This window comes from Megalops cyprinoides, chromosome 5 (assembly GCF_013368585.1).
Source record: "Megalops cyprinoides isolate fMegCyp1 chromosome 5, fMegCyp1.pri, whole genome shotgun sequence".
Taxonomy (NCBI): domain Eukaryota; kingdom Metazoa; phylum Chordata; class Actinopteri; order Elopiformes; family Megalopidae; genus Megalops; species Megalops cyprinoides.
The window spans coordinates 21,189,458-21,216,289 of NC_050587.1; the positions used below are offsets into that span (position 1 = coordinate 21,189,458).

The 26,832-nt window shown below is 41.1% G+C and overlaps 2 protein-coding genes across 2 annotated transcripts; one reads left to right on the forward strand and one right to left on the reverse strand.

The window, feature by feature from the left end:
• The first annotated feature begins 2,757 nt into the window (after positions 1-2,757).
• scarb1 (scavenger receptor class B, member 1) lies at positions 2,758-18,679 on the forward strand. Its single transcript, XM_036529434.1, has 12 exons — positions 2,758-2,877; positions 4,421-4,581; positions 7,302-7,443; positions 7,650-7,853; positions 8,071-8,166; positions 8,659-8,774; positions 9,274-9,440; positions 9,919-10,037; positions 13,631-13,704; positions 14,390-14,441; positions 15,077-15,223; positions 18,424-18,679. Exons 1-12 carry the CDS (start codon positions 2,758-2,760, stop codon positions 18,520-18,522), a joined length of 1,497 nt encoding a protein of 498 aa, XP_036385327.1. The 3' UTR covers positions 18,523-18,679.
• A 4,092-nt stretch (positions 18,680-22,771) lies between these two features.
• Positions 22,772-25,506, reverse strand: LOC118777372 (vesicle-associated membrane protein 8-like). Its single transcript, XM_036528201.1, has 3 exons — positions 25,368-25,506; positions 23,462-23,611; positions 22,772-23,156 (listed from the first exon to the last, which is right to left on the reverse strand). Exons 1-3 carry the CDS (start codon positions 25,380-25,382, stop codon positions 22,953-22,955), a joined length of 369 nt encoding a protein of 122 aa, XP_036384094.1. The 5' UTR covers positions 25,383-25,506; the 3' UTR covers positions 22,772-22,952.
• Between the last annotated feature and the right edge of the window lie 1,326 nt (positions 25,507-26,832).

The following is a 26,832-nucleotide window of genomic DNA, read 5'->3' on the forward strand; positions in this document are numbered from 1 at the left end:
AACCAAACAGAATATACAGAAATAATAGTTGATAGTTGCAGGTTGGGATTTCACTACTGGTCAGGAGGAAGGGTCCCTGAGAGTTTTGGGATCATCAAGATCCTGTGCCCTCTGACTCTCCCTACCCCCTGGTGACCCATCCTGTTGTATAGTTCCTTGGTGTGGAGGAGCGGGGACGCATTCCTTGTCTTTTATGGCCCAAGAATGCTTACTTGAGCAACAGTCCCTTATTTTAGTGTGCCACAGTCCATATGTTGTCAGGCGTCTCCCATTCCCACCTTACATGTTACTTCATCCTCCAGTCACACCCTATGAGTAGGAGACAGTCACTAACAGAGCACATGTCAGCCGTGTTGAAGCCATCCTTACAAATGTTGCTGACCAGTGTTGTCCTATTTACATTTTTTAATCATTTTAATTTATTTTTTTAAATAAATGGTGTTCCTGTCATTCTATTTTTGTGTTTTTATTTTTGTATTGTGTTGTGTTTTAATTTATTATGTGCTCACCTAGACATCACTGTGGCCAGAACCATGGCTGGGTTCAAGGAAGCAGGCTCTTTAGAAGCTAAGGCACAACAAGAGACAACTAGAATGTGATTTGTCACATCTGAATGGCAATTGATTACATGTTTCATGGTCAGATGAAATGAAAATTGTGCTATATGGAAATACTCATCAGATTTGTGTTAAGGATAAAATGGTGAAGCTTATGCTGAGAAAGATTTTTCCACAATTTGATGGAGGGTAATTATTTTTTTGGGGTTGTTTTGCATGTATAGGTCATGTGGCCCTTCTTAAAGGTAGCTATTAACTCCTGCTTACAGAAGGACATTTGGCCTAAAGCCTGGTTCTCTCTGCCAAGAAGCTCAAATGAAATGCTTAACTATGCACAAAATGAATGTTCTCAATTTATCATCTCAATCATCAGACTTCAGTCCAATCAAACCTTCAGAGTTCAATCTTAGGTAGGTTCATAAATGAAAGTCCAAACATCCGAAGACCCCAGAACAATTCTGCCAGGAGGAATGGACAGAAATCCCTCTCAACATTGTCAGAACCTCATACAAGTTTAGAGGAACTGTCTTGTCATCCACGCTTACAAAATACTAATTACATGGGGTGTGAACAAATGTGACCCTCATGTTTGTAGGGTGTTACAAGCAATCCCTTGGTTAAAAAAGATTCTTCCTTTAAGTCACACCTAAGCACATGTTTATTGCATAATTTATTGTTTCAGACCACGTGGAAAACCATAAACCCTATTTATGTCAACAGTGTAGCATAGTGGTGAGGAACGATATAAATGGATAACATGTAAAAATTGTAAGCGATGTAAGTCACTCTGGATGAGAGCCTCTACTAAATGCCAATAAAATAATGTAATGAAATGAACCCTTTGGCTAAGTGTGAGAGGACCGATTGACAGCAAATGCTGTACCCTTTGTACTTGGAAACACCTTTGTAGATAGTTGTAGCCACTTTGTACTTCCTGGCAGACACAAATTACCATGTGTTTGTGTGGTTTCGAGTTGAGGGTATACATTGTTTTTATCATGGTGTAGTGATAAGGGAACTTTTTTTCTCAAATTTGCAGACTTGAAACGCAGAGTGTTCTAGTAGCAATAGGATAAAATAGCAATAGCAAAATTTACCCAAAAGCTTTTGTCAAGATAAGGCTAACTTTAATTCTGTATTATAGGGTAGTCTTTTGGATATTGAAAATACTCTGCCAAGGAGGCGCACTATAAAGATGGACACAGCATTGGTTAACCCCGCGGCACAGTCGAGTTACCACCGGCAAAAATCGTTTTTTCACAAAACGTCTTTGTCGCCATGTTAGTAAAAAGTAACAATAAAAATACATTTTGTAAAAATAAATAAAAGTAATGAGCAATTAAAATGAATTAATTAAGAAATTAACAAATAAAACATAAAATAGCCTGAACGTAAAAATCTTCTACACATATAATGGAGACAACCGCCATCCTCCACATAAACTGTTAATCTCGAATCTGACAAAGCAATTCCTATTTATACTCTTTGCGAGCATGAAAATAATTATAACTGCGAGCATTCCTGTTCTTGTTCCATTTTAACCATAATCATGATTATAAACGTTTTTATTAAAAATAATGGAAAAAACTTAACCTGTTTTACTAATTGTTCTCACATCAGTTGCGCTATCAAATATTGGACAGTTAAAACAGTGTAACGTAAGTCCAGGTGGTGCTATGAGCTACCTATATGGTGTTTTACATAAACTTTAATAATATACTGTATTAAAATACCAGCTATAAGATAAAATACAAGCTATAATTATGTACTAGTCTTTACTAACATCTTCTGTGCAGACGTAACTGTAAAGATAACCACTATACGTAAACGTGGAACACTTTGCACGAAAACTACGTCTCCCACAATGCCTTGGTCAGACGTGCGGCCAGATATAATACGACTTCTAATCTAGGGTCTGAAGCGCCCTCTATAAAGCGGGCTTTATCTGTAGAACGCTGGACTTTAAAATCAGTTCCAGGTGTGACAGAAAGATAGACTTGTTAGCTCAACGAAGTCAGAAGGGTGTTGGTGTTTTCACGCCGTTGCAGCCTAAACTAAGTAGTCATCCAGTTTATAGATAGTGTTTTTTAAAGGAAGGAATTGTCCGTTTTTTACTTGTGTGTTTTTGTAGCTCATAGAATTATTTTGCACTAGCTACCTACCTACTACAGCATAGAGCAGTCTAGCTGTAGCCTACGTTATGGCTATTTCTAAATCGAAGGTAGCGGCAGGACTTGCAGTTGCAGGGATCCTCACAGTTGCTTTTGGGACAGTTCTAGTATTCTTGGGACCAATAATAATCGATGATCAAATTGTTAAGGTGAGTGAACTCTCCGGACTTCGAAATTCTCAAATACGAATTTTATCGGAAAGCTCTGCGTTTAGCCGCAGGTGTAGCCTACATTCATAGGTATAAATAGATAGGTATATCTAGCTATATGTTTGTCTTTACATTTATACAGTAGCTGATTTTGATCAAATAATTTAGTAATGTTTTCTCAATAAAAACCCGACGTCTTGACAAAGTGCTTTTCAGTTCGTTATACATAATGGAGGTATTTGCACTAATTTCGAATTGTATCATAAAACATTTGACATCTTTATCAATAAATCGTATCCTAATATAGATGCGATAGTGGAGTAATAAGTAATGCCATTTCGACTAGTTGACATTGTAGGCATGCGGTAGCAGACGTGCTCAGCAAGTCAGTTTACAAGCAACAGTTTGCCCTGTAATCGTCATATGAGACCTGTTTAAATTCGTCCATGGAGGAATCCGCTATCCGCTGTCAAATGCATGAACACAGGGCTACTGTTTGTGTTACAGAATCCAACACTTCTCAATTGTTTCTTAATCACAACCTCTTCCGATGTTAACCTTCAGATATGTGCATAATAATGAAAAGACGTTCCGAAGAAGTGCGATGTGGCATTACTTGCAGACCGAGGCAAAGAAATGTGGCAATTTTTAAGTGTGTTTTTTGAGGGACAAATGTTGTCTTAAGGGGAATTAGTCATTTTAAAGCAATACGTTATGCTTAGCAGATGCTTTTCAGATTAACAATATAACCATGACCTACGGAGAAAATACACAGCAACAGTTGAAAAATAACTGTTTAGATGAGTTATAACCGTCATATAGCCTATATTAAACTCTGTTCTCAAAACAGATGAAGAATAATTTCCTTCGCGAGAAATGTCAGTAATCGTGTGTTTTGAGCAGCAAAATATCCCTGAACGACCATGCATTAAGAAATACAGTGTGAATCTTCTGGATATTAAAACTGGTGTCGTTAGAATTGAGAATGTTTTGTACGTGATCTTGCATTTACTGTTGGTGGAGTATCAAATGAATTCGAAGCTGGCTAAGACATACGGTTGTGGAGTTAACGATTTAAACTTTAGAATGAAAAACGGCGATATGCACTGCTTTGCGGCGGAAAGAATCCTAAACCGGCGACCAGTTACAACTGTCCTATCATATCATGGAGAAAATCCTATTGTTATCAAGTTCCTCATTTCTCCACGTTGGCCACGCGAGAAAGGTGTATATATTTCAGCTGTCTTTGAGGTCATTGCACATCCTAGTGAGGAGCATGGTGCCAGACTGATTGAATATTACATATGGGTAATATTAAATATTACATAATGCGCTGATTCAGTCACGTGACCATGTTATTTTCATGGAGCTCCTGTCACAAGCAGTCTGTGCAGCTTCCCATGAGGGTGTGGTAAAAGCACAGCACATTTAAATACTACATGCCTGTCCTGCAAGTATATGTGTGTGGATGTGTGGCCATGCACAGTACGGTTAGCATAGTAAATCAGCTGACCTCCACTTCCACCCCTTTTGCTCATTGTAGAACGTGGAGATCAACCCAAAGAACGAGCTGTCCTACACCATGTGGAAGGACATCCCTGTGCCGTTCTTCATGTCTGTCTACTTCTTCCACGTGCTCAACCCAAATGAGATCCTGCAGGGTGAGAGGCCAATGCTGGAGCAGCGGGGGCCCTATGTCTACAAGTAAGGGCCGTAACTCGAACACACCCCCCACAGGGTCACCACCACGCCTTTGCACATCAAGAGCTTATATACTTCTTATAAATGCTGTGACCTATTTTAATATGTTTGTGCGTCTTGCGTAGTGAAACATTTCATCCAATATGCATTCACAAGTCCTTATGAACGACAAACTTTATTGATTTTGTTGTTGTAACTAGGCCTATTTAATTTAGTGAATTTTTATTTATAGTTCTGCTGCCAATCAAAACATGAATACTGTGATTAGAGTAGCGAGCATATCTCTGATCTGCCCACCTCTGCGCTGTGTAATACTCTTGACACATGCATACACTTAAATGAGATGCTGCTTAAATGATCAACTTGCTATTCTCAGCCTTGTCATCAAGTAAACAAAAAGTCCTTGCCAGCAACACCTTTCATGTATTTTCTGTGTACCTTGCCATATCAAATCTATGTTATTATAAGGACAGCGCTGTGTCTGTTGCCTTGTGCTGATAGCTTTGAGGCATGGCATGAGTCATGGCAACTTTATCTAAAACAAGCTGCTAACAGCTAGCAAGTAAGTTTATATATATATATGTGTGTGTGTGTGTGCAAAATGAGTGACATTTGTTCAGCTAGTCTGTGAATTGTTATTTGCAAACTCGTCTTTTGATCTTTGTTTTGGCCTTGTTCTTGGTCTCAGTATGTCAAGTCTCTCATCTCTGTGACATCGGCATTTGTGCTCGAAGTTGATCCGGGTCAGCTGTAGGTTACATGTTTCAGTGAAAAATTAAGTACTAAAGGTGAAGGTCAGCCTTTGCCAAGGACAGCATGCAGCTGTGTTTCTGAAAGGGGTCCTCACTCTGCACGCTTTCCCTAAGAGATCTCACACAGAGCATTCCTCCTGTCCTGGTGCTAAGGCTGGGCGGCAGGATGTAGGAGTGGGTTTTCAGCCCTCTGCAAGCCCGCCAGCATTTCCCACATGTTTCCTTGTAAGAATTGCAGTTCCCTGGAATCCACTGAGGGGGACCCTGTATACCCTATAGGGGGAGCATGGATGGGATTTCTCTCTCCTGTTCACCTAAACCCGTCTGCTGATGGTGCAAGTGTTGAGTGGTGGTGTGACAGGCTGTTGCATAAGTCTTCCTGTGCAAAAGGGGGAATGAGCATATCATTCAGAGGGGAGAATGCTGACTTTGTGTTTGCCCTGGATTTTCTCTGAAACTGTGTCAGTGGTGTTATGGAGCTGGACCCTCCACATTAATCTCTCCTGCACTTGGCCGTACGCATCAGGGCTGTTTGCTTGATTATAATCTGAAGCAATGCATGACAAAGTGAGGGGAAATATAAACCAGACTCAGATTCCATTCAGAATCAATAGGACGGGTTCACCAGAGACAAAACATTGCTCCTTTTCCACACCTTTTGACTGGTATACATCCAATTTTTTAATATGTTTGAAATGTAGTCAGTTTAGCTATGTTTCTCCTAACCTTCCTTGGCCTACTTTTCCTCTGTATGTGTGTATGTGTGTGAGAGGTTTCCTGTCACACTGAAGGCTTCTGATTTCTGTCCCATGGTCCCTACTCCTTGGGTCATTCCGCCAAGCACGTGGCAGCACTACAAAGCCAGTTCAAACACAGAACATTTTCTAATTGTGGGGGGTATGGAGCATATTACTTCATTTGGGGCAGTAATGGAAGCTATCGCCCTCTTTCCCCCCAAAGGCCCCATGCTGCGGTGGTTTGATGGTAATTAAGCAGAACAACTTGTTATGTACCCCCTCCCCATGTATTTTCCTTGTACTTTGTAAAAAAGACTTTTATTCTCATTTTTTAGTTAGTTCTGGAGCCCAGTAAGTAATCGCTTGAAATGCACACAAGGCCACTCTCACTCGTGAATGTTAGAGCTGGGTTGTTGTTAGTGCAATTGTTGGGTGTTTTAGCCATGGATAAATTGCTGGGATTTTTCATAGTTTATTTCTGCACTCAGCCAGTGGTCAGTGGAGGGCTGTTGAAGCAGGCCTGAGTTGCCATGTTCAAATGTTTAACAAAAGCTTTATTTTTGTCTTAACCTGACTTCTCCCATCTCTACTGTCTTGTGAATGTTTTTGTTTATTTTTTTCCCCACTTGAAATGGATGTAATGAGGGCATGCCACCATGCTGCATATATAGAGCAAGACCAATCCTATTGGAGCTGGCTCTACACTGTTACCTCCCCACAGCTTCCTGTTGTGGCTGAGGTACACATGACTAATGGAAGCCCCTCAAACACCCCCCCCCCCCCCCATTTTATGCCTATCAAGTCATGTGTCTTCACAGAGACAGAAAACAGATGACTTGCTCTTTGCATGCGCATTCCAAAAATACAGATTGAGTGATCATTTTTTGCTGACGTGGTGTTGAAAGGAGGTTCCTCAAATAATTGTATGTGGGAAAAGAGCAGACTGTGGAGTGGTGTTGCGAAAAGTCAAAAATGAAAACATTGCTTCTGCTGTATTTAGATGGTGAGTGTATGGACTAAAATATGCCTTGGTAGTCCAGAAATGCGGGACTGTGCCATCTTTCTTTTCCCTGCACTAATCTATGTATGTGTGTGCTTTCCCCCCTCACAACACCTTCTCTCCCTTTCTTGGGACCCTGTGGTGGAGCTCTGTGTACTTCAGTGCTTTAGGATCAAGGGGCCTCTTTCTAATACAACATTTCTCCCCCTTATGTTGTCTTTTTTTCTGTCACAGGGAATATCGTCAGAAGGACAACATCACATTCCACGCCAACAAGACAGTGTCATACCGGGAGTACCGTCAGTACCACTTCATGAGGAACATGTCCGTGGGCAATGAGTCAGACGTGGTCACTATCCCCAACATGCTTGTGCTGGTATGAGGGTTTGGACTCCTATTAGCTTAATTCAGTTCCAGGTTTAAATAATCACTCATTATAGCATCTGTGCAGTGGCATGGCCATTGTGTAAAGCAGTGTTTTTCCGACTGGTTTGTCTGCATGGCCACCTGCCTGTGACCCTGTCTGTCTGTCTGTCTGCATGGCCATCTACCTGTTCATTACCCTGTGTTTATGGTTCCCAGGGCGCGGCAGTGATGATGGAGAAAATGCCCTTCGCTATACGGCTACTGATGAGTGCAACATTCAAGACCTTCAACGAGGGTCCATTCTTGACTAAACCAGTGGGTGAACTGATGTGGGGCTATGACAGCAAGCTTGTGGAATTCCTCAACACCTACCTCCCAGGCATGCTGCCCACCAGTGGCAAGTTTGGCCTCTTTGCTGAGGTGAGCACTGGCTACCTTTCCTGCTCTGGTGGCCGTTCTGATAATCAGATTTTCTCTGCTTTCCTGTTTTATAAAGGCAAGCAGCAGCAGTGATGGCTGTAATCTGTTAGTGTCAGTCTAACACCACCGCATGAATTGGTTATGTTAGTTATATGAGAGGTATGTGCATGAGAGGGATCACACACTAATGAGTATGTTTCTGTTTACCGGCCTGCAGTTCAACAACTCCAACACAGGCCTTTTTACTGTGTTCACCGGCCAGGACGATATCAGGAAGGTTCACAAAGTGGATTCGTGGAATGGCTTGAAGGAGGTGAGCCGACCATCTGCCGTGTGATGGAGAGGGGACGCCTGAGCACTGGGGATTGTGTTGAGCTTATGTGGCGGTGTTGAGTTGGTACAGATTGTGTGGCAGAGTTAAAGTTCACAGCATGCTCAAAGTGCAGGCGATATCCAGGGTTGTTGGAGGTTTGTGGATTAACTCTTTTGACACTGGACTTATATTGCTGACACGCTCTGTGAATGACTCATTTTGGCCTTGTGTTGTCTGTGTTTGCGTGTGTGTGGGCAGGGGTTATGGGAAAGCGCATGCACATGTGTTATGATACATGGTACACATGTTCACATATGTTCTGTATGTAGTGTCTCGGCCCACGTAGTTCCATTCTGGCTACCATCTACCATGCTGCCACATTGCCCAGAGTGTTCACACAGAAGTGCATCATTCCCAATTTGGAAAATTATTATTAGGTAATTTTATTTGACTTGTCCTTCCCACTCCTTCCCTGCACTCTCTGAATTGCAGGTGGACTACTGGAGAACTAAGCAGTGTAACATGATCAATGGGACAGCGGGCCAGATGTGGCCCCCCTTCATGACCCCAGAGTCCACACTGCCCTTCTACAGCCCAGATGCCTGCAGGTATGTCCCTCACGTAGGTGACCCCCCCACCCCCCTGTATAAACACTCACTGAAACTGTCAATCACATCACACTCTGGGCAAAGGTTCTGGATGGCTTCAGTCTTGAGTGCTCATTTCTTATGGAAAGGAAATAAAATGAGAAGTATAGTTTAATTGTAAGATAAACCAACACCTTGATGCTATATTGACAGTCATGACTTGCCATTTCTATAAATGACAAATGCATCCACTGCTGCTTAGAAAGTCTCTGAATTTAATTCCATAATGTCTGTGTTGTCTATATATATATATATATATATATATATATATATATATATATATATATTTTACAGAAGGAAACTAGTCCTATCTTTGCCCACAGCACAACTCACACAGAGACTAACTTAATTTGCAGTAGTTACAGTTTTGTTTGGTAATGATGCTCCTGCTAGTTGTTCAGAATGTGGAGTTTGGACACGCTTATTTTTGCTGCTGAAGCTGAAGGCAGTTTGTTTACAGGTCAATGGAGCTGATCTACCAGGAGTCGGGAAAGGTGGCGGGCATCCCTGTGTACCGCTACGTGGCGCCCAAGACTCTCTTTGCCAATGGCTCAGATTACCCTCCCAATGAAGGCTTCTGCCCTTGCAGGCAGTCGGGCATCTTGAACGTGAGCAGCTGCAGACACAGTGAGTCTCTCCGGTCCAAAATATGCACAACAGACAGACTTACTCGCTACGTCATGCTCACGCTCACAGTCACACTCATGCACACTGGCATATATAGTTCTATATATATAGAGTGTAAGCATTCAGACAGAAATGGGCATAAGCCAGAAGTGGATAGGCACCAACTTGAATCAGACAGGCAGGCAGATGGACGCAACACCCACACAAACACCATCAAGCAGGCAAATCTGTGACACACTGCCTTGACACAGACAGAAATACAGACAGTAAGGTAGTCAGACTGACATGCTTGACGCAAACAAATGCCATCAGGCGGGCAAATTTTAGACCATGGCGTGGCGTCCCTGGTCAGACTGGCTGCACTCTGCACCTTTTGCAAACACACAGCACAGCAGATCCAGCATGACTGGGGCTCTCCCATGCCCTAGCTGACAAATCAGGATGCATGGTGAGGCAGTGTCTCTGCTCTCATCCACAGACTCCCCGGTGTTTATCTCTCACCCACACTTCTTCAACGCTGACCCTGTCCTGCTGAGCTTTGTCCAGGGGCTGGACCCCAACGAGCGGGACCACGGCCTCTTCATTGACATCCACCCGGTGAGTAACAGCCCCAACTGCGCTCCCCCCCACTCAAAACCTCCATGTCCCTCTGCTCTGTACCCACTCCCAGGCCATTCCAGTTGGTACACATCACACGAATGTGCTTCAGAGAGTGTGAAAAAATGCTTTAGCTTACTGTATAGGTCCATGAATCTCCTTTTTTTCTGGTGGTTATGCTGCTTGGAAAGGCAAGTTTGCTGTTATGCCACATATTACATGGAAGACTGCCTTCAGTAGTGAGTACTTTTGCAGTAGCTTTGCAGTGTCACTCTGGAATTGACTAGAATTGACCCTTTTTGCCATAAGGCTTTTATTCAAGTAGTCATTTATCATGTCTGCCATGCCAGTTTTATTATTATCTATGCTTATTCATTTGTACCCCTAATTTAAAACATTATGGAACAGGTAAATAAATGTGACCGTAGAAGAGGAGATAAAAAAAAAGATTTATAAAAACAGGAGATATAATTACATAATTAGAGTTAAGTTTTAGTTCCCATGTGTGGATATTAGTTCTTACATCATTCTTATCAAGGCTCTATATCAAGGCCTTACAAGGATTAGTCGGAATTTGCTTATCAATCACTCCACTGGGCATCAGAGAGAATCCAGCTTTGGAAAATCTTATCAGCAAATGATTACGTTTTAAACTGATTACGTTTTCAACCAAGGGTTTTTGAGCTTGACAATCCGTTTGGCTTCTGAGGGAGAGTTCCTCTCCCCCGCCCCCTGGACACAGGTCTGTAGAAGTGAACTTTGGAAGCCCATCCAGTAGCTTATCTGTGAAATGGTAACGTGTAGGAATCGAGCGAGTTGAGTTCACTGTCTTTATCATTCAGAGCTAGCTCTATTTACAGGTGGGCATGATGACCTGAACACATGATTATGCAGTTTCTCCACTGTCTTATCATGTCATTTCACTAAAAGTAGGGCCTCTCTGGGCTTATCTAAATTGGCTACATAAACATTTTTATCTGTTTGGCTCCATATTGTTTACCTGGAGTTTGGTTCAATAGCCACGGGGGTACTGGCTGCCTTCTCTCAATCGCATTAGTCTCCCCTGAGGCGTGCGCTTTCCCGGCTTACATTCTGACCAACTCTGTGCTGTGGTCACATGTGTCTGGGGCCGCCTGGCTACTAGCCTTTCACCCCTGGACAGGACATCATTATGAGACTTTGTTCTCCAAGTGTTTATCAGATGGAATAAAACTCACTCACGTACGATAAGCTAATTGGAAATGACTATGAATGCCATTTACTAGGATATTATGGTGGTATTATGGCATGATAATGCTTGTATTGTACCAATAAAGACAATATTGCTTCATGAAGAGATCAGGGTTCTATGCAGTATTGCCCATGTGAACACTGTTCACTCTGTGGACACCGTTTCTTGTCATTTGATGAAAGCAGTCAGAATCCAGTTTATAGAAAGAGGCAGGGAAACTGGAATCACATTTTTATGAAGGTCTGTCCCTCCACTGAGGTTCAGAACATGCAGTTCTGACTTTCCTGTGGAAGTGTTCCACACACTCCATGTGATGTCATCCAGAACTTTTTATGGCCAGATTATGATTTTGCGCAAACAATGAGCCACGCAGGATTAGGCATGTAGACTGAAATATAATATTAATAATATAATATTAATATTTCCTAGGTCTCACTTTGTTCCATGTTCTTTTCACTTTGCTTTTCACAATGGGCATTCTTGTGGGTCACTGAAGAAATCAAAATATACGCTTATTCAGAGAAAATATGTTGATCAAATATGCACCAATCCAGACAATGCCAAGTCTGCATATCTACAAGAAGGGCTCGTTTACCATACAGTATTTTCATGAAGGTGTTGGCATGGATATTATTTTAGAGAGGCTAAATATCATTTTAGAAGACAAAATAAAAGTTTGACAACCCCAATGCAGCTCACCAGGGGGATCTGTAGCAAAGTCTTTCAGGGTGAGAGTCTCTTAATTTGGTGTGAGTCCCCCCCCCCCCCCCCCCACTGTGTGACCATGTATCCTACATTTCCCCTATCCAATACCTTGCAGATGAAGAAAGGCTATGCTGATAATGTTGTGATAAGATAACCTTAAACACCAGTATGCTTTTATCTTATCAGCATACAAACAGTATGATTGTGTATATTGAACATCCAATAGAATTGTTCTCAGTTGGGCAATCCTGCCTGAAACATTAATGTGTTTTAGGGTTTAACTGTTATGCGCTATAAGCATTTGTCTGTGTCATGCTGCCTCATGTCTTGTTATTTTTCCAACGCCCCCACCCCATGGTTTGTATTTTGTGGTCCTGTGCCATGCCGATACAATTGGCAAAACATGTCTGACCAATGACGTCTGAACAATCTCCCGCTGGGATCAGAAAAAATGAACAGCAGCTGGCATGTTCCCTTTAAGGAATGAACAGAGTGTAATTCTGCCAATACAAGGGAACATTTTAATTTAGAGTGTGATGGCAAATTGCCTTTTATTTGGGGAGGGGAGCAGGGGGGTGCTGTTTCTTTTCCAGGACTCAATTATAGGTTGCAGGCATTATTCTGCACTGAAACACAACTCCTCCCTGAGGTTCGAATTGAGTGGTTCTACACTCCATGTGCCTGTGGCTTATTCTGTTTTCAATGATAGCAGCCAGTAATCAGACGTACAATTTCCTGTATCTCTAGTAGTGAGAGACAAATCTCACCAAATTCTACGTTTTCACAGTACTCTTGATTGACTCGTTTTTTTCTTTTGTTGTGCTCTAAATCAGAGTTGAAATTGGTGCATGAGTATGCCCCCCTTCCCCCTTTGTACGTTGCTATTGATCACAGACATGGTGGGCTACTTTGTGTAAAGTTTAAAGGATGACCCAAATACTTTTGGAAAATTGTGGACATGAAGTTACCTAATGGGTCATTGTTGTAACTTCTATGCCCCTGTGTTTGTTTAAACACACATCTGAGCATTGATTCAGTTCCCTGACTCAACATAATTAGCAGTGTTGTGTGGTGGGAGTTGGGTTACTAAAGAATTCTTTCTTCAGTGGCCTCAGGATGTCTGAAAAGCTATAAATGCTGACTAGCCAATAACATGGGGTTTAGGTTGTAACGTAGTACAGGAATAACCTTTCTCTTTTGTGTCACCTGAGTGTCCTCTTTGCTTTACCTCCAGTCATTTAAGTGGACATTTCCTTTGTGGCTTTACCAAGGGTGATAATAAGTGTGACAACAAAAAGTTTCAGTCAGTCAGCAGCTTCCCATATTGACAACCCAAGAGCAGATAGTGCCTTCCCAGTTACAAAACAGTATCTTATATCTGAAAAATGATTCCCTCTGAGTGGGACAACAGTTTCACGGCACTTGGCCACATGATTCAAATTGCCATTGTGTTAACTGAACTTGTAGCTTCCGTCCCCAGTTATGGCAGTGTAAGTAATCTTAAAATTCATAGCCCTCCAGCTCCAGAGCAGAGTAGCCATGCTTCGGGGAAGGTTCATAGGCCAAGGAATGGTACAGGTAGGGGATATGGACAGAGGCAATCCTCAGGATATTTCCCTCACACTTCTGCCCCCCCCCCCCCCCCCCCCCCCCACAGGAGACTGGTGTGCCCTTGAATGTGTCCATCCGGCTGCAGCTCAACCTATACATGAAGAAGGTGTCGGGCATCACGTAAGCATGACCACCTCCTTGTCTTGACGACCACCTGCATCAGTAGAATTGTGGAATGCTTGTCTCAGAGGAATTGTTTTTTCATTATTATTATTTTTTTTTTTTTGTTTTAGCAGTTGTATGAATTATACTGACAACAAGATTAACAAACTGAACGCGAGCTTCCCATAGTGGTTCCATGATCACATGTTGTTGTCAAGTGAATAGACAATGAATCATGCCTTAAAAACACAATATATACACAAAAATAAGTAATCAAAATGCGCATAAATACAAACAAATCATTTTTTAGGCATGACTGTGATTTCCTGTGCCTTTCTATGACTTAGAAGAATTCATAGGTGAAAATGATACATTCAGCTCTGTAAGGCTCTGCATTTACCATATATACCACTGCCAAAAACATTCAGCAATGCCAAAGGAGTGTATAAACATTATATGATTATATGATTCAAAATTAGCTGAGCCAAAAGAATTTTACACTGCTGCTCTTCAAGCTCCTTGTTTTACTTCTGCAAACCACTGCTAAAGTATAATAATGATAATGATAATGAATCAGTGAATTTTGGTGAGTATAAGTAGTCAGACAGCTGTCTACTACTTACTACTTGTGGACAGCTGAAATGTCTTGAATGTGATGATTTTTTTTAATATATATGATCCCCCCCCCCCCCCCCCCCCCCAGGGAAACGGGCAAGATTTCTGAAGTAGTTATGCCCATGATCTGGTTTGAAGAGGTGAGTCAGTGAGTTTTCAGGTCATACATATGTAGATGTGTAGGTAGATTTTATATATGTACATGTATGCATTGATAAAACATGAGAGATTAATGCAGTTTTTTATATAATATAAAAATAAAAACGTATTACCATTGTTCCAAACCGAATGTTCCTTCTGCATTGTTTCCATGCCAGCATCTCATGGCACATATGTTTTTGGGCAGTTCCATGGTTTAGTCTGTTAGGGTGCTGATAGGGGTCAAACCCAAATCATCAGTCTACACTAAAGAAAGCCAGGGGATCTCACATGAAGGAAAAAGTCACATGGCAACAAAAGAAAATGCCAATGACTGTAATGGAATGCATCTGATTTAATCCACTGTTGGTGCAAAAGTCATGTTGCGTTTGCTATGATTTTTCTGTTAAAGTTAAGGACAAGCTTCGAAAGATGAAGAATAAATTGTCCTCAGTAGGAATTTGGATGTTATCAGTACTGTCAAAGAAGGATAAACTGTCAACAGAGTGCAACATGTTAAATATAGATTGAAAAAAATGTTGTGGCACTTTGTGTCCCCTGAGTGGCACCGCATTTTCTCCCAATGGAGGTAGCCCCTGCCCACCCCCATGCTCACAGATTGTTGTCCATCACACAGAGTGGATACATCGATGGTCCAGTGCTCAAAACGTTCTACACCAACCTGGTGGTGCTACCAGCAGTGATGGAGTATATGCAGTATGTCTTCATTGGGCTGGGCCTTCTCACCATCCTGGGGGCCATTATCCTGAGACTGCATGATAAGGTAGGCTACAGTCCTCCAACCTGCCACCCCTGCATGCGTGTGCATGGCATGACACATCTGTGTGACAACAAGTGGGTTTGGGGGAAGCCACTAATGGCCACTGTGGTCCATGGGGGATAAGGGGTCTCACTCACCATCTTGGATTTCAGATGTAGCACGAAGAGTGCAAGAGCACATCTCACCTCTGATTGGTCACCTCAACAGCCAATAGTGCAGTTGATTCTTGATTGGTCCTAGCCATTGGCAAGGCAGGTCTTGTCTTTTATTGGTCCTCTTGTCTAATGGTAGTGCAATGATGAATTGCCTTTGATTAGTTGTCTAATTAGATGGTCATGCAGTGAGTTTTTGTCTTCTGTTGGTTCTCTCAGTAGATGGTAGTGCAGTCAGTTCTTGGGTCTGCTGCATGTTGTGTCTTATTATGTGCTGTTCCAAAAGCTGAAGTTTCATCTCCACCATAGTGCCAGTGCACACACAGTGTCACAGTGACATAGGCTGGACTTTTACCCTGACCCTATGTACATACCAGTTGTCATTGTTGTGTCTGCCAAGGCCTTTCTTCATGGTGCCCCTGCAGTCTAACTGATATAATTTTTAAAAGCATTTTGCTGCTCTTATCATAATGAATAATGCTGTATTTTTCATAGACTGCATTCTCTTAAGCAGTTCAGAATGTTGCCATACCTATTAGCAGTACTGTTCTTATATTTTATAGTTGCTGTGACACTTAGAAAGACTGATGTTTTTGTGCTTAACCGCTAGCTACTACTTGTCACTGGGATCCAAGCTGCACTGTTGTTTCCTTGCAGAAGTCTGAGAGAGAGATGAATCTTGTACCAGAGTTGCAGGACAACGGGGTTTGTCTTGTCCCAAAAGATCTTTGCCACAAGTCTTGTCATTGCTTTACCTTTTTGACCTAATCGATCAGAATGTTGAACGATTTGGTTTTTGGGTTTTCTTTTTTGGAGTTTTTTGGAAGATCAGATTAGGAACATTTATTTTCAACTGCTTTTGTATGTTTTTTTTTTAAATGCATCTTTGGATCTTTTCTGTTTTTGCATAAATGCTATTTAGATGAAATCTGAGTGCATATTTTAAAGTAAAAATCTAGGTGAAAAATTATTGAAAAAAAAATCTTTAAGGTTAAGGACTAATTTAAGGCATGAGGGAGATCCACGTGACCTCCACCTGATCCACTCCTACACGATTTCAGACTGCATGTTTCCATTTATCTTAATCCTTTTACTTTTTTTGCAAATTTAAGGCCTGCATGATTAAGCAAACAGTTAATGAACTGAAATGATCCAACTGCATGACGGAGGGAGATGCATTTAATTTTACGATCAGCACTGAACTAAAACCAGTCGATCACATCAACCCTGATCTCATACGAGCCCTCACCTAACCAGATTAAATGAGGCTTGATTGTCTTTTAGGCCAACGTAAAAGGCACGGTAAACGACTCAAGTGCTAATGAGAGGCAGACCGAAAAGTTTATCATGACCGATGCAGGTGGGTAGCAGTTTGGAAACATATATTTTCTCTAAGATGTTTTTTTTATCACTGTTAATAATGTGCCCATGTGCACACATGTATGCGCGCAAAAATGGACACAGGCAAAGGCACGGAAACAGACTTTGTGAGTCCGTTTCACAAGCACAGTCCACCGCACCTTGCACGTTTTGGAAGCTAGCCACAGTGAGAACCAAATCATTCCAAAATGTTATTGTTTTGTATCCAAATTTCTGTCCTGATAGAAGTTCAGAAGTGCGGCTCGTAGCATTTTAGCCTGAGCTCATTCATACACACGCCATTTTTAACACTTCTCCTCAGTCAACCAGATGCTCTGGTCTTGTTCATTCTAAGCACAGCCTTTACTGATGCTCCTTGTTTGCATTGTCCTCCACTTGTTTTTGCATGTTAAACATTGAACCACAACAGCAGTGAATTGTTCTTCAAGAATGGAAATAGTGATGTGGGCACGTGCATCACAAATACTCCTTGATGTTTCTTCGCATGTAGTTGCGTTTAGTAATTGCACACAGTTTTGTATTTGATTCAGGGTCCACTGTAGATGCATTTGTGTGAACGTGTGTGTGTGTGTGTGTGTGTGTGTGTGTGTGTGGGGAATGTGTTAGGGTGTGCAATAGTGTGCAGGTGGGCCCAGAGTCCTAAAACAAACATACCTGTGTGTAATTATCCAAATACAGTTTATGTATGTGTTATGCTTTCCTGACTGTTCGTGTGTATGTGTATGTGCACCTCATATTTCTGTGTGTGTGAAAAGGTTTGATGTCAGAACCTAAACAAGGTCAATGAATTGACCTTCCTGAACACAGTGCATCAAATATCTGTCAATGTTGTGATATTGATTTAATGAAATGAGTAATGGAATGATTTTATCATCAAAGTTGCTCTTCTTCATTGCAGTTGGTGCATTCAGTTTGCATAATGGTGTTTTTAAGCCAAAACAACAAGATTTATTTAGTGCAAGACTGGTGTTCAGAGCATTCAGCCGTTCTATTTAAAACCTTTCTAATTCTGTGCTTTTAACCTCTGTACTGTGTGTTTAAACTGTTTAAATAGGTTTTGAAGAATACTCCACTTTGCACCAGGAGACAGAGATTCATTCACTGGTCACCTTGGGTGCACGTTGCCATCAAACACACTTTACTTTGAAAAGTTGGCTGCTCTAACGAACTGAATTTTATTTTTGAATTTTATTTTTAATTTGCACCCATAGCATTGTCTAGTAGTGAGTCTGATATGGATGCTGGTGTTCATTTGGTTGTTAGTATATGCCTGGAAACCATAGGGGATTAATTTGGAGAATACACTGTCATTAAGCAGAAGATTAACTCAGAAGGCCTGGCAGCAAAGAGTGTAATTACTGCACAGTTTCAGAATTTAAATATGCTACATGCGGTTACATGCAGAGTTTACATGCAGAGTCCTTAAAAAATAGACCCATGAACAATAAAGGAAAATTATGTGGCAGGAAAATAGTTGTTAAACATTTTGGGCATGAACAAATAAAGTGAAATAAGTGACAGTAAAATTTCCAAGTGTGTTTCCTGGGAACAAGGAAAACTCATAAGTTAGAGGCTGGAGGTGTGGGGTAGCCATGGCAATATTTCTGAACTGGTTTACCTTTCACATTTGCTGATTTTTTTTCTTTTTTCCCCCTCACTGCTTGGTTGCAGAAAAGCGTTTCTGAGAAGGCTGAACTGCACGGCTCAGATACAGACCCAAGGACATCGATTATTGGGAGAGACCCTCTACTGCCGGACAGCACAGAGTGACACCAGCCACCAGCCAACAGCCACCCTGTGCCTCACCCCCTACACACCACCCCCCACCCCGTTGTGTTGGGCTTGCCACAGGAGTCACAAACACCTCTAGCTGCAGTGGATTTGGGGAGTCTGGGCTGTGGACATTTTGTACAAACCCTGCCCCCTTCCCCCCACCCCCACATTCAGAGCAAGCGTAGCTCAATTTGAGTAACATAGGATTTGAATTTGGTTAAAGTGCAGGGGTCATTGCTTCTCTTTCACTGGCTAGTTCCTGTCCAATGATTTGATGAGAAACAGGAAAAAGTGGCTTGTTTTGCTTTCTTCTGAGAATACGGTTGTATAGTGGTTCTCAAGTTGTGGTCAGGTGGTGCATAATCATTGGAACATATGTGATGAAAAACACCACTACCTTAACTGCCCAGGTACTGATTAGCACAACAGAGTTTGTGTAAATAAGTGTGCTTGAGATGTGCCTCCATGTGTAAAGTAAATATATCAGAAATGTAATTATGTTCAGTTTGCAAGCGGTGTGCCAAAAGACTAAGGCTGAATTCCACTGCCATCTGTAGACATTATTGGTAGTTTTTTTCATGTTACAACTAGTTTGAGAAAACTCTCCTTAAAAAAGCTTGAAAAGACTTAAATGGGCCTCTAACAGTTTGTTGTTCAGTTTACTGACTAAATATACTGTTGTAGCTTTATCTGTCATGTACAGTTTTCTCACTAAAGATGAAATGGAGAAGTTTGATATTTTGCCATGTTTGGTGAAAAATGCCATTGTTCTCTTGGAGAATGAAGGATATGTATGTGCATATTGAGAAATAATTTCTGTTTTTTGCCGGGGCTTTTATCTCAGAATTGAAGGTAGAATAACTAGAGTCATGTAAAGTAACACTGAGTGCACCCTACAGAGTCAGTTTAGGGTAGGAAACAAAGATCACGGTTTTCTTGAAAAGGATGCTACCAAGTACGGGCATTTGAAGCAGGGTGACCCGACAGCCATATCTGGCAGGAGTACACAGGAATCTCACTCTTCCACCCTTCTTGTTGTCTGTCCTGTATGTGAACATGTTGGATTTGTGGCCGCTGTCTCCGCCAGGCCGTAGGTCCCGGTCACCATGCAGTTCCTCATAGCTCACCAGCACCTTTTCGAGCATCATTTCTGAAGTGTGATGGCACTTCCTTTTAATGGTGTTGTCCTCGACCCGTCCATCAGAATTACTTACATGGGATTCAGAATTATTTTGGACAATAAATATGAGCTTCAAGGGCCTGGTCCAATCCTGTTTTTTTCCTATGGGGTCTACATTAATGTTCTGTTGGTGTGCTGTTTTTTTCCTAATGCTTCTGTTGCACACTGCCAAGGGGAGAATTATTATTGTCAATTATTACCGTCAAATGATAATCTGAAAGGACAGATGGTATTTATTGGTGATCTGTTAACTTGGAAGCAACCAGAGTATGTGGTGTGCTGGCTTTCTGAATAACAAAATAAGAGGGATAATTGCTGCTTCCTTTGGGGAGTTGCAAAATAATACCCATCTGAAACGCATTTGTATAAGACTGCCGTGAAGTGAATTTTTCATTTTGGCATTTGAAAGCGCTCACTCCTTTGGGTCAGACAATTCACAGTGTTTTGTTCTCTGATCATGCAACAGTCACTGGAAAGAGGGTGCGTGATTTGGTGAATCTTACTAAACTAGTAATTAAAAAATGATGTGAAAGTATTTACAGCTGCCTCTACAGCACAAGGATAAGGTACGAGACATACTGCCTGAACTGTAAACTTTAAACTTAGTTTAAAAAAAAAAATGATGAGAGTGAGAGTCCTTTTGTAGATGCCTCACCCTCTTACACTCCAACAACCACAAGATGAGTGGCCCATTTTGACTCTAGCTTAATACTACAGCCTGTATATGGCTCATTTTAACCAGGTAGTTACTATCTGCTAAAATCTGCACAATGCACAATCCAGCTATCCAGGTAAAGACTGGATACTTTGCTTAAAGGAAAAAATATTGAGAGCTAACTAGTTCGACACAAGAAGCCAACACACCCTGTAGTGAGAACATGGTATTAATGACAAAATTGAAACAACATTGGAAATTGTGCCTCAATAGATATTGCAAAACTGTCAAAGTGAGCTGGAAAATGTCATGGACTTGTTTTAAAACTTGTTTTAAAACAAAGACTTGAATCCATGTGTTCTAGTTCTTTAGGACTGCCTCAGTACAGCTAGGTTTTTGTGCTTACTTCTTTCTCATGAAGTTAATTCAGAAATCTGCATTCCAAAATGTGCCTGTCTGCTTTATTCACCATTATTTTTCTCAACAATAAAAACCTCCTCAGTCAGCACCTAGTATCTTGTGTCTCCTTTCAGGGATGGACTGAATGGTTTCACTCTAGGAACACTTTCACAGCTCAAGTATTGTAAATAATGCTGGTGACTGTTTCACTAGTAATCAGGAGACATTTGGACCTTGGTACACTTTGTATAAGGAATCAGGGAATCAGGAATTGCATATTACATAATGGATAAATATACTTCCCTGAAAATCATGAAACATAATTTTTGTCAGCCCTTATCTAAGGCAATGTACAGGGCACTAGTATTTGTATACTCAACTGTATTTGAAAAAAGAGGATGGAGAAGATGAATGCGTGTGATGTAAAGGTGTGTCTTTAATTCAATAAAACACAGTAACGAAGCACGCGAAAAGTACTGACTTCGGGTTCAACGGTGTCAGAGTGAACCCTGATCATTCAAACATATTGCAATATATAGTTTAGGCTAAGCTTTTGATGTAAATGAACCAGACCTGTTGTCTGTATGATAATGAAATCAGAATACTGTGTTTGTGTAAGTCAGGACACCACTTGGTGTGACGCAGCTATTCAAATTAGATCATGTCTAGTGAAATACACATTCTGAGGCAGAATTCTGTAATTTCTTACAACTGTAAATTTACAAAAATGCAGTGAAAGTACACAGTACAAGGCATTCTGCAAGTACAACAAATGACACTATAATTTTGAACCAATTACCAGCCAGGATCCGGCTGGAGTAAATGAAGAATTGAGAAGAGGAGCAGAAGAGCAATGACCCCTCCCACTGCCTACTTTACTGATTCAAAGTTGAGTGAGGGGGTGGGCTTCAGGTAAATATGAGCAGGCCTTTGCACTCACAAGTAACAACAAATAGACGTTATTGGCATTTAGAGGACAGTCTTATCCAGAGCATCTTACATCAGGTTTTTACAATGTTATCAATTTATACAGCTTGACATTTACTGATGCACTTGTGGGTTAAGTGCCATGCCCAAGAGTACAGCAGCAGTGCCCCCATGGGGATTCAAACCAGCAACCTTTCAGTTTTGAGTCCTGCTCCTCAACCACTATACTGCACTGTATTATGAAAACCTTTTTGTCTAAATGCTTATGCTTAAATGTTTGAAATTTGTTTCTTTGACAAATATGAACAATTAAAAGAATTTACTTTCAACACAAATATTTTTGGCTATTTTGAAGATACTGAAATATAATAGTTTTAATTTGTTTAACACTTTTTGGTCACTGCATAATTCTGTTTGTGTTATTTCATAGTTTTTATGTCTTTACTATTATTCTAAAATGTGGAAAATAGTAAAAATACAGAAAGGCATGTCCAAACTTTTGACTGGTATTGTATATCCAACCAACTTAGACATTTGTGTATAGTCAGTTTAGCATTGGTTATCTGTCAAGTGTATAATCACATTGTTAATGGAAGTTAATGATATTCTGGTATTGAGAAGTGGAGGGTAACATGTACAGGAAAGGTGTGGTTTTGTCTGTGCATTAATTTAAAACTGCCAGCAGAGGACAATGTGAGCCAGATGGTCCCATTTCCTCGTATATCAGAGGTGAGATGCTTAATCCCACAAAGGTTAGTGTGCATGCTGGATATTGTATAAACTACTTACTCCTTATTCAGCCCAATCATACACTAGGTTTGGCATTTAAGCATGTAATGATGAATTCCAGCAGAAGATTTGAAAACAACAAGCATTTTATTGCTCCACAGAAAACATTGTCCAGTCACTGACACATCATAAAAATTAAAAAAGGAGACAGATGAAAGGACTGACTCCAACTGGTCCACCCTAAGAGTTTTATGGCCAAAAAATTGAGAAAAAAGACAAATTCAAATAGCATTAATTCATACTTTCCTTCCATAATTCTGTACTCGTGTTGTGTGTGTGTGTGTGCGTGCGTGTGTGCGTGCGTGCATGTGTGCATGTGTGTGTCCATGCGCATATGTGTGTGCGTATGTATGTGGATATGAGTGCACGTATCAGGGACTGGCACTTTCAGGATTTTGGTGTGTGTCTGTGTTTGTGTGTCTCTGTGTGTGTATATGTGTGTGTATGTGTTTGTGTGTGTGTGCGTGTGTACAAGTATCAGGGCCTGGGGCTTGGGCTGGTGCTCGGGATGGGGCTGGGGTTAGGTTTAGGGGATGGCCTGACTGGGATGACTCCCACAGCAAGCAGGACAATTATGAGGATAACAAGGAGGGTGATCACCAAAGCCACTGCCACCAGCTTCTTATCCCTCAGACAGGCCGACCAAGCCATATTACGAGCTGTGCGTCTGAAACCATCTGCCTGGAAAGAGAGAGAGAAAGAAAGAGGTGGAGGGAGAGAAAGAGAGACACCCAAAAAGTATTTGAAGTGAATCTGTTGATGATGGAATTGGATCATAAGAAGGACAGCTCATCCTTCACTATTTCCTGCAAGGAACGTCACACTTTTAAGCAAAAAGATAGACGAGCTGTTTTATGAGTGAGGAGGAGAAAGTGGGCACACATCTCAGAGAAGGACAGAAAAGACAAGAGGAAGAGGAGATAAAGGGAGAGAAACAAAGAGAGGGAGTAGAAAGGGAGTGTGGTGAGAGGTGCACATGGACCAACCCTGACATCCAGGTCCTCTGTCCTGCACCTCAGTCGGTCCAGCGCCTCGCCACGGTCCACCAGACGGTTAATGTTTTCGGTCATGATGCCCTTCACTTCTTCTATGTCCGCATGCATGGACTCCAATTTATCTGATTTCTTACCCTTCTCCTGTCAGAGTGATTGAGAAGGAAATGGTAGATGCAGAGGATGGGATCGAGAAAGTGAGGATAAGAATAGGGGACATTTTTTTATCAGGTATTACTGACAGAAAACCTATGAGAAGCACTTTACTGGCCACCAAACAGCCATAAGTGTTCTGCTAAGTTCATTTTACTTTCCCATACTGCAATTCACCAGTAAAGAGCAAGTTTCATAAATGCTGAGTCTTCTTGTTATTACAAAAATGTCTTTTTTAATTGTCCTATAGGTGTCCGATACCTGTTGGTGTGTCAGGGTTTTTATAGCACAGAGCCAACACACTGCCTCACTGCAAAGAGGAGACTACAAGGAGTGCATTACGAATGGAAAACACATGCACATGCAGACAGAGGAAATGACAGGATCATGAATGCTTTCTATGGCATTTTCAAAAGTGAACTGTCTTCATAAATCAGGTCACATTTACTGCAGAGTTATTCTGACGTCTCTGTGGCCAAAGCACAGTGCTCAACTTCATACATCTCTCAATAGCAAAAAAGGCAATTAAATCCATATCTCATATTTCTTAAAAGTATATATCAGGCCTCAAGAGTGGCTTCATTAGTTAAGGTGCTTTTTCTAAGCAAAGACTGAGCCCTATAGCCTGAATTTGAGCTCTGCCATATAATCTTCTGGTAATAACAGAAGCAACAGCAATGGGTGGGTATGGTGGTCGTGGTTCTCTAACCCTGTTACTGTACAGTGATGCCATTCTCAAGTGTATATTGCTATGTTTATTATATTTTATTTGGTAATGGTGAAGTAATGACATTTCTCGCATGGTCTTGTTGTATTTATACAGTATATGGCAACAGTTGTGGTTGAGGAGCCGGGATTGCAACCCAAAAACTGACAATTTTAACCCCATGTGGAACACTGCAGTGGCACATGACCTCTAAGGTAAGGCCTAAACTGAATTGCTTCAGTAAATATTAAGTTTCATAAAGTAATAATATGTTAGTCACCTATGTCTGCTAAGCAAACTAATACGTTTCATATTAATGTTATTATGGTTCTGGAATGTATAATTATTTTTACTTATTTGTTTGTGGTTGTCTTATTTAAAGCAATAATGCAAATATCGGCGGAACTCTGAGGCCAACCATCGCAGCCTTATGGCACTGTCTGACCCGGCACACAAAACGAACCTTTCCATCTCGGAAAATAAGTCCTCGACATAGTAGACGTAATCTAGACTAATCACAGCTTTTTACATTCCACTGCAGATTGGTCTCCCTCATGCATCTACCAGACTGCCCACACGCGCGCGCTCCTCCCGACCCCCACTAACGCGAAAATGAATTTTCCAATGTTGCATCTGCGTAGTGATTTTGCTGATATAAGATCAGAATTACCAACACGCGATCGTCAGAACTGATTCTTTGAAATCTTATCAGTACAGTATATCTTGTTGAAGGTTTACAGTCTATACGAACTGAACTGGTCATATAATTAAGTCTGTCAGCTAATTAATGGTATCTACAAAAGAGCGATCTGATGTGTAACTATACAGATAAAGCTGCCGTGCTAACTCCCTCAGGACATTTGACAGACTAACAATTCGTACAGACCTTGTCCGAGTCGGTTTACAGGTCTAAAAACCTTGCTTTGTCTTAATCTGACCCTGAAGTATTCAACATTACCTACACTAATACCTATACTTATTCTCGACACCTGTTGCAATAGCTAATCCAAACATGCAGGATGCAACTGTATGTACACCTACCGCATTATATTCCATATTTCCAGAAAGCTGGTAAAGCGAATCGGCAGCGTTGTCTTTACGTTTCTTTTATATATTGGCTTAGTTTTGATTTGACTGACGGTTTTTCTGCAAGCGTCAGACACTACGCCTCCCGTGTGAATCTTCCTCGTTTCGTTTTGAGGTGAATTCCTTCATCGGGCTTCCCGACTCTCTTCCCCTTTACCTCATTTCTCGTTATTGTATATCCTCACAGTACAGCTCACCTTGGAAACAGGTGACAAGGCCGAGAAGTGGCTCCTGGCTGCATATCAGCATTTTTGTACCTTTTGTACCTTAGTTGTGCGTGGAAAAGAACTTCTGTAACACTGTTTTGTGACTTTAAAATGTGCACAATGACTTTAAAATATTTCGCGCATGTTTGGCCCTTGTATTAATAAAACACGCATAACTGGGGCAAGGATGATATCCAATGTCAAATTTATTCGTTTTCATGACCGAATAGATGAAGGAAGACTTTCGGCCAATAAATCAGTGACACTGCAGACAGACTGCGTTCGGTATTGACGGTTTGAGGGCCAAAAATTACCCTTTGATCCAATGGTATTAATATGTCCTTCACATACGCCTCATCACTTCACTTCACGTCTTGTGAATCAATAATGGTAACCGTTTCTACTGATGAAACCTCTTTTTAAGGACCCAGGCGTATTGTTTAGGGATTTTGCTCAAGCCTTGAATAGCTATGTGATTTAGACTTAAATGTGGTTTCGTCAGTAGGCTACACAGCATTTTCGCACAGTTACACAAAACAGTACCAGCTGTCAACACATACTATTTATCTTGTCTGAGTTTCCTGTGATAAGCCTCCCATTAATAAGTGAGCTGGTCAACTGATAGTCTGCAACATGTTAAACAATTGTACAAAGCAATTGTTTAGTTGGTAGATATTGGTTTTAATAATGAATGTAGAAGGAGAAGTGGTGAAAATGGGAAGTGTGAAGTAGTGGTTCAGCTGGATAGATAGACAATACCAAGCAGGCAATATTTTACTTAACTTGAAAAAAGTGATGCAATTCAGCCTGAAGAACTGTGTCTCCTAAGCTAATGAAGAATTTACTTTAGTATTCACAACACCAATTCATATTCATTTTGTAGTGTGTGTGTGTGTGTGTGTGTGTGTGTGTGTGTGTGTGTGTGCATGTGTCTGTATTTTTCTACACTCAATCTTAACAGCAGGGTGCTAACCTAAAATCACACAGCCCATAACCTCACACTACAAATTTGTCAACTACACCACCAGGTTATACCTTGATTGGCTGTACTGTAGGTAAATGTGTACCTCTACTGTTCAGCCATGTCCATGACAGTCAAAGTTTCTATAGGCATGTATTTTGAGGAAGAGAAATATTACACGATTAGGGAAACAATTAGCCTACTTAAACTCTAAATATTGGCCTTTGCTCCAGCTTCTATTCTTAATTTTGTA

Coding starts and splice junctions, on each gene's coding strand:
- LOC118777372 (XM_036528201.1), bottom strand. Junction 23,157..23,461: donor CAGAGGACCTGGATGTCAGG/GTTGGTCCATGT, acceptor CTCTCTTTCCAG/GCAGATGGTTTCAGACGCAC.
- scarb1 (XM_036529434.1), top strand. CDS start 2,758: ATGGCTATTTCTAAATCGAAGGTAGCGGCAGGACTTGCAGTTGCAGGG. Junction 7,444..7,649: donor TCCCCAACATGCTTGTGCTG/GTATGAGGGTTT, acceptor TATGGTTCCCAG/GGCGCGGCAGTGATGATGGA. Junction 8,167..8,658: donor CGTGGAATGGCTTGAAGGAG/GTGAGCCGACCA, acceptor TCTGAATTGCAG/GTGGACTACTGGAGAACTAA.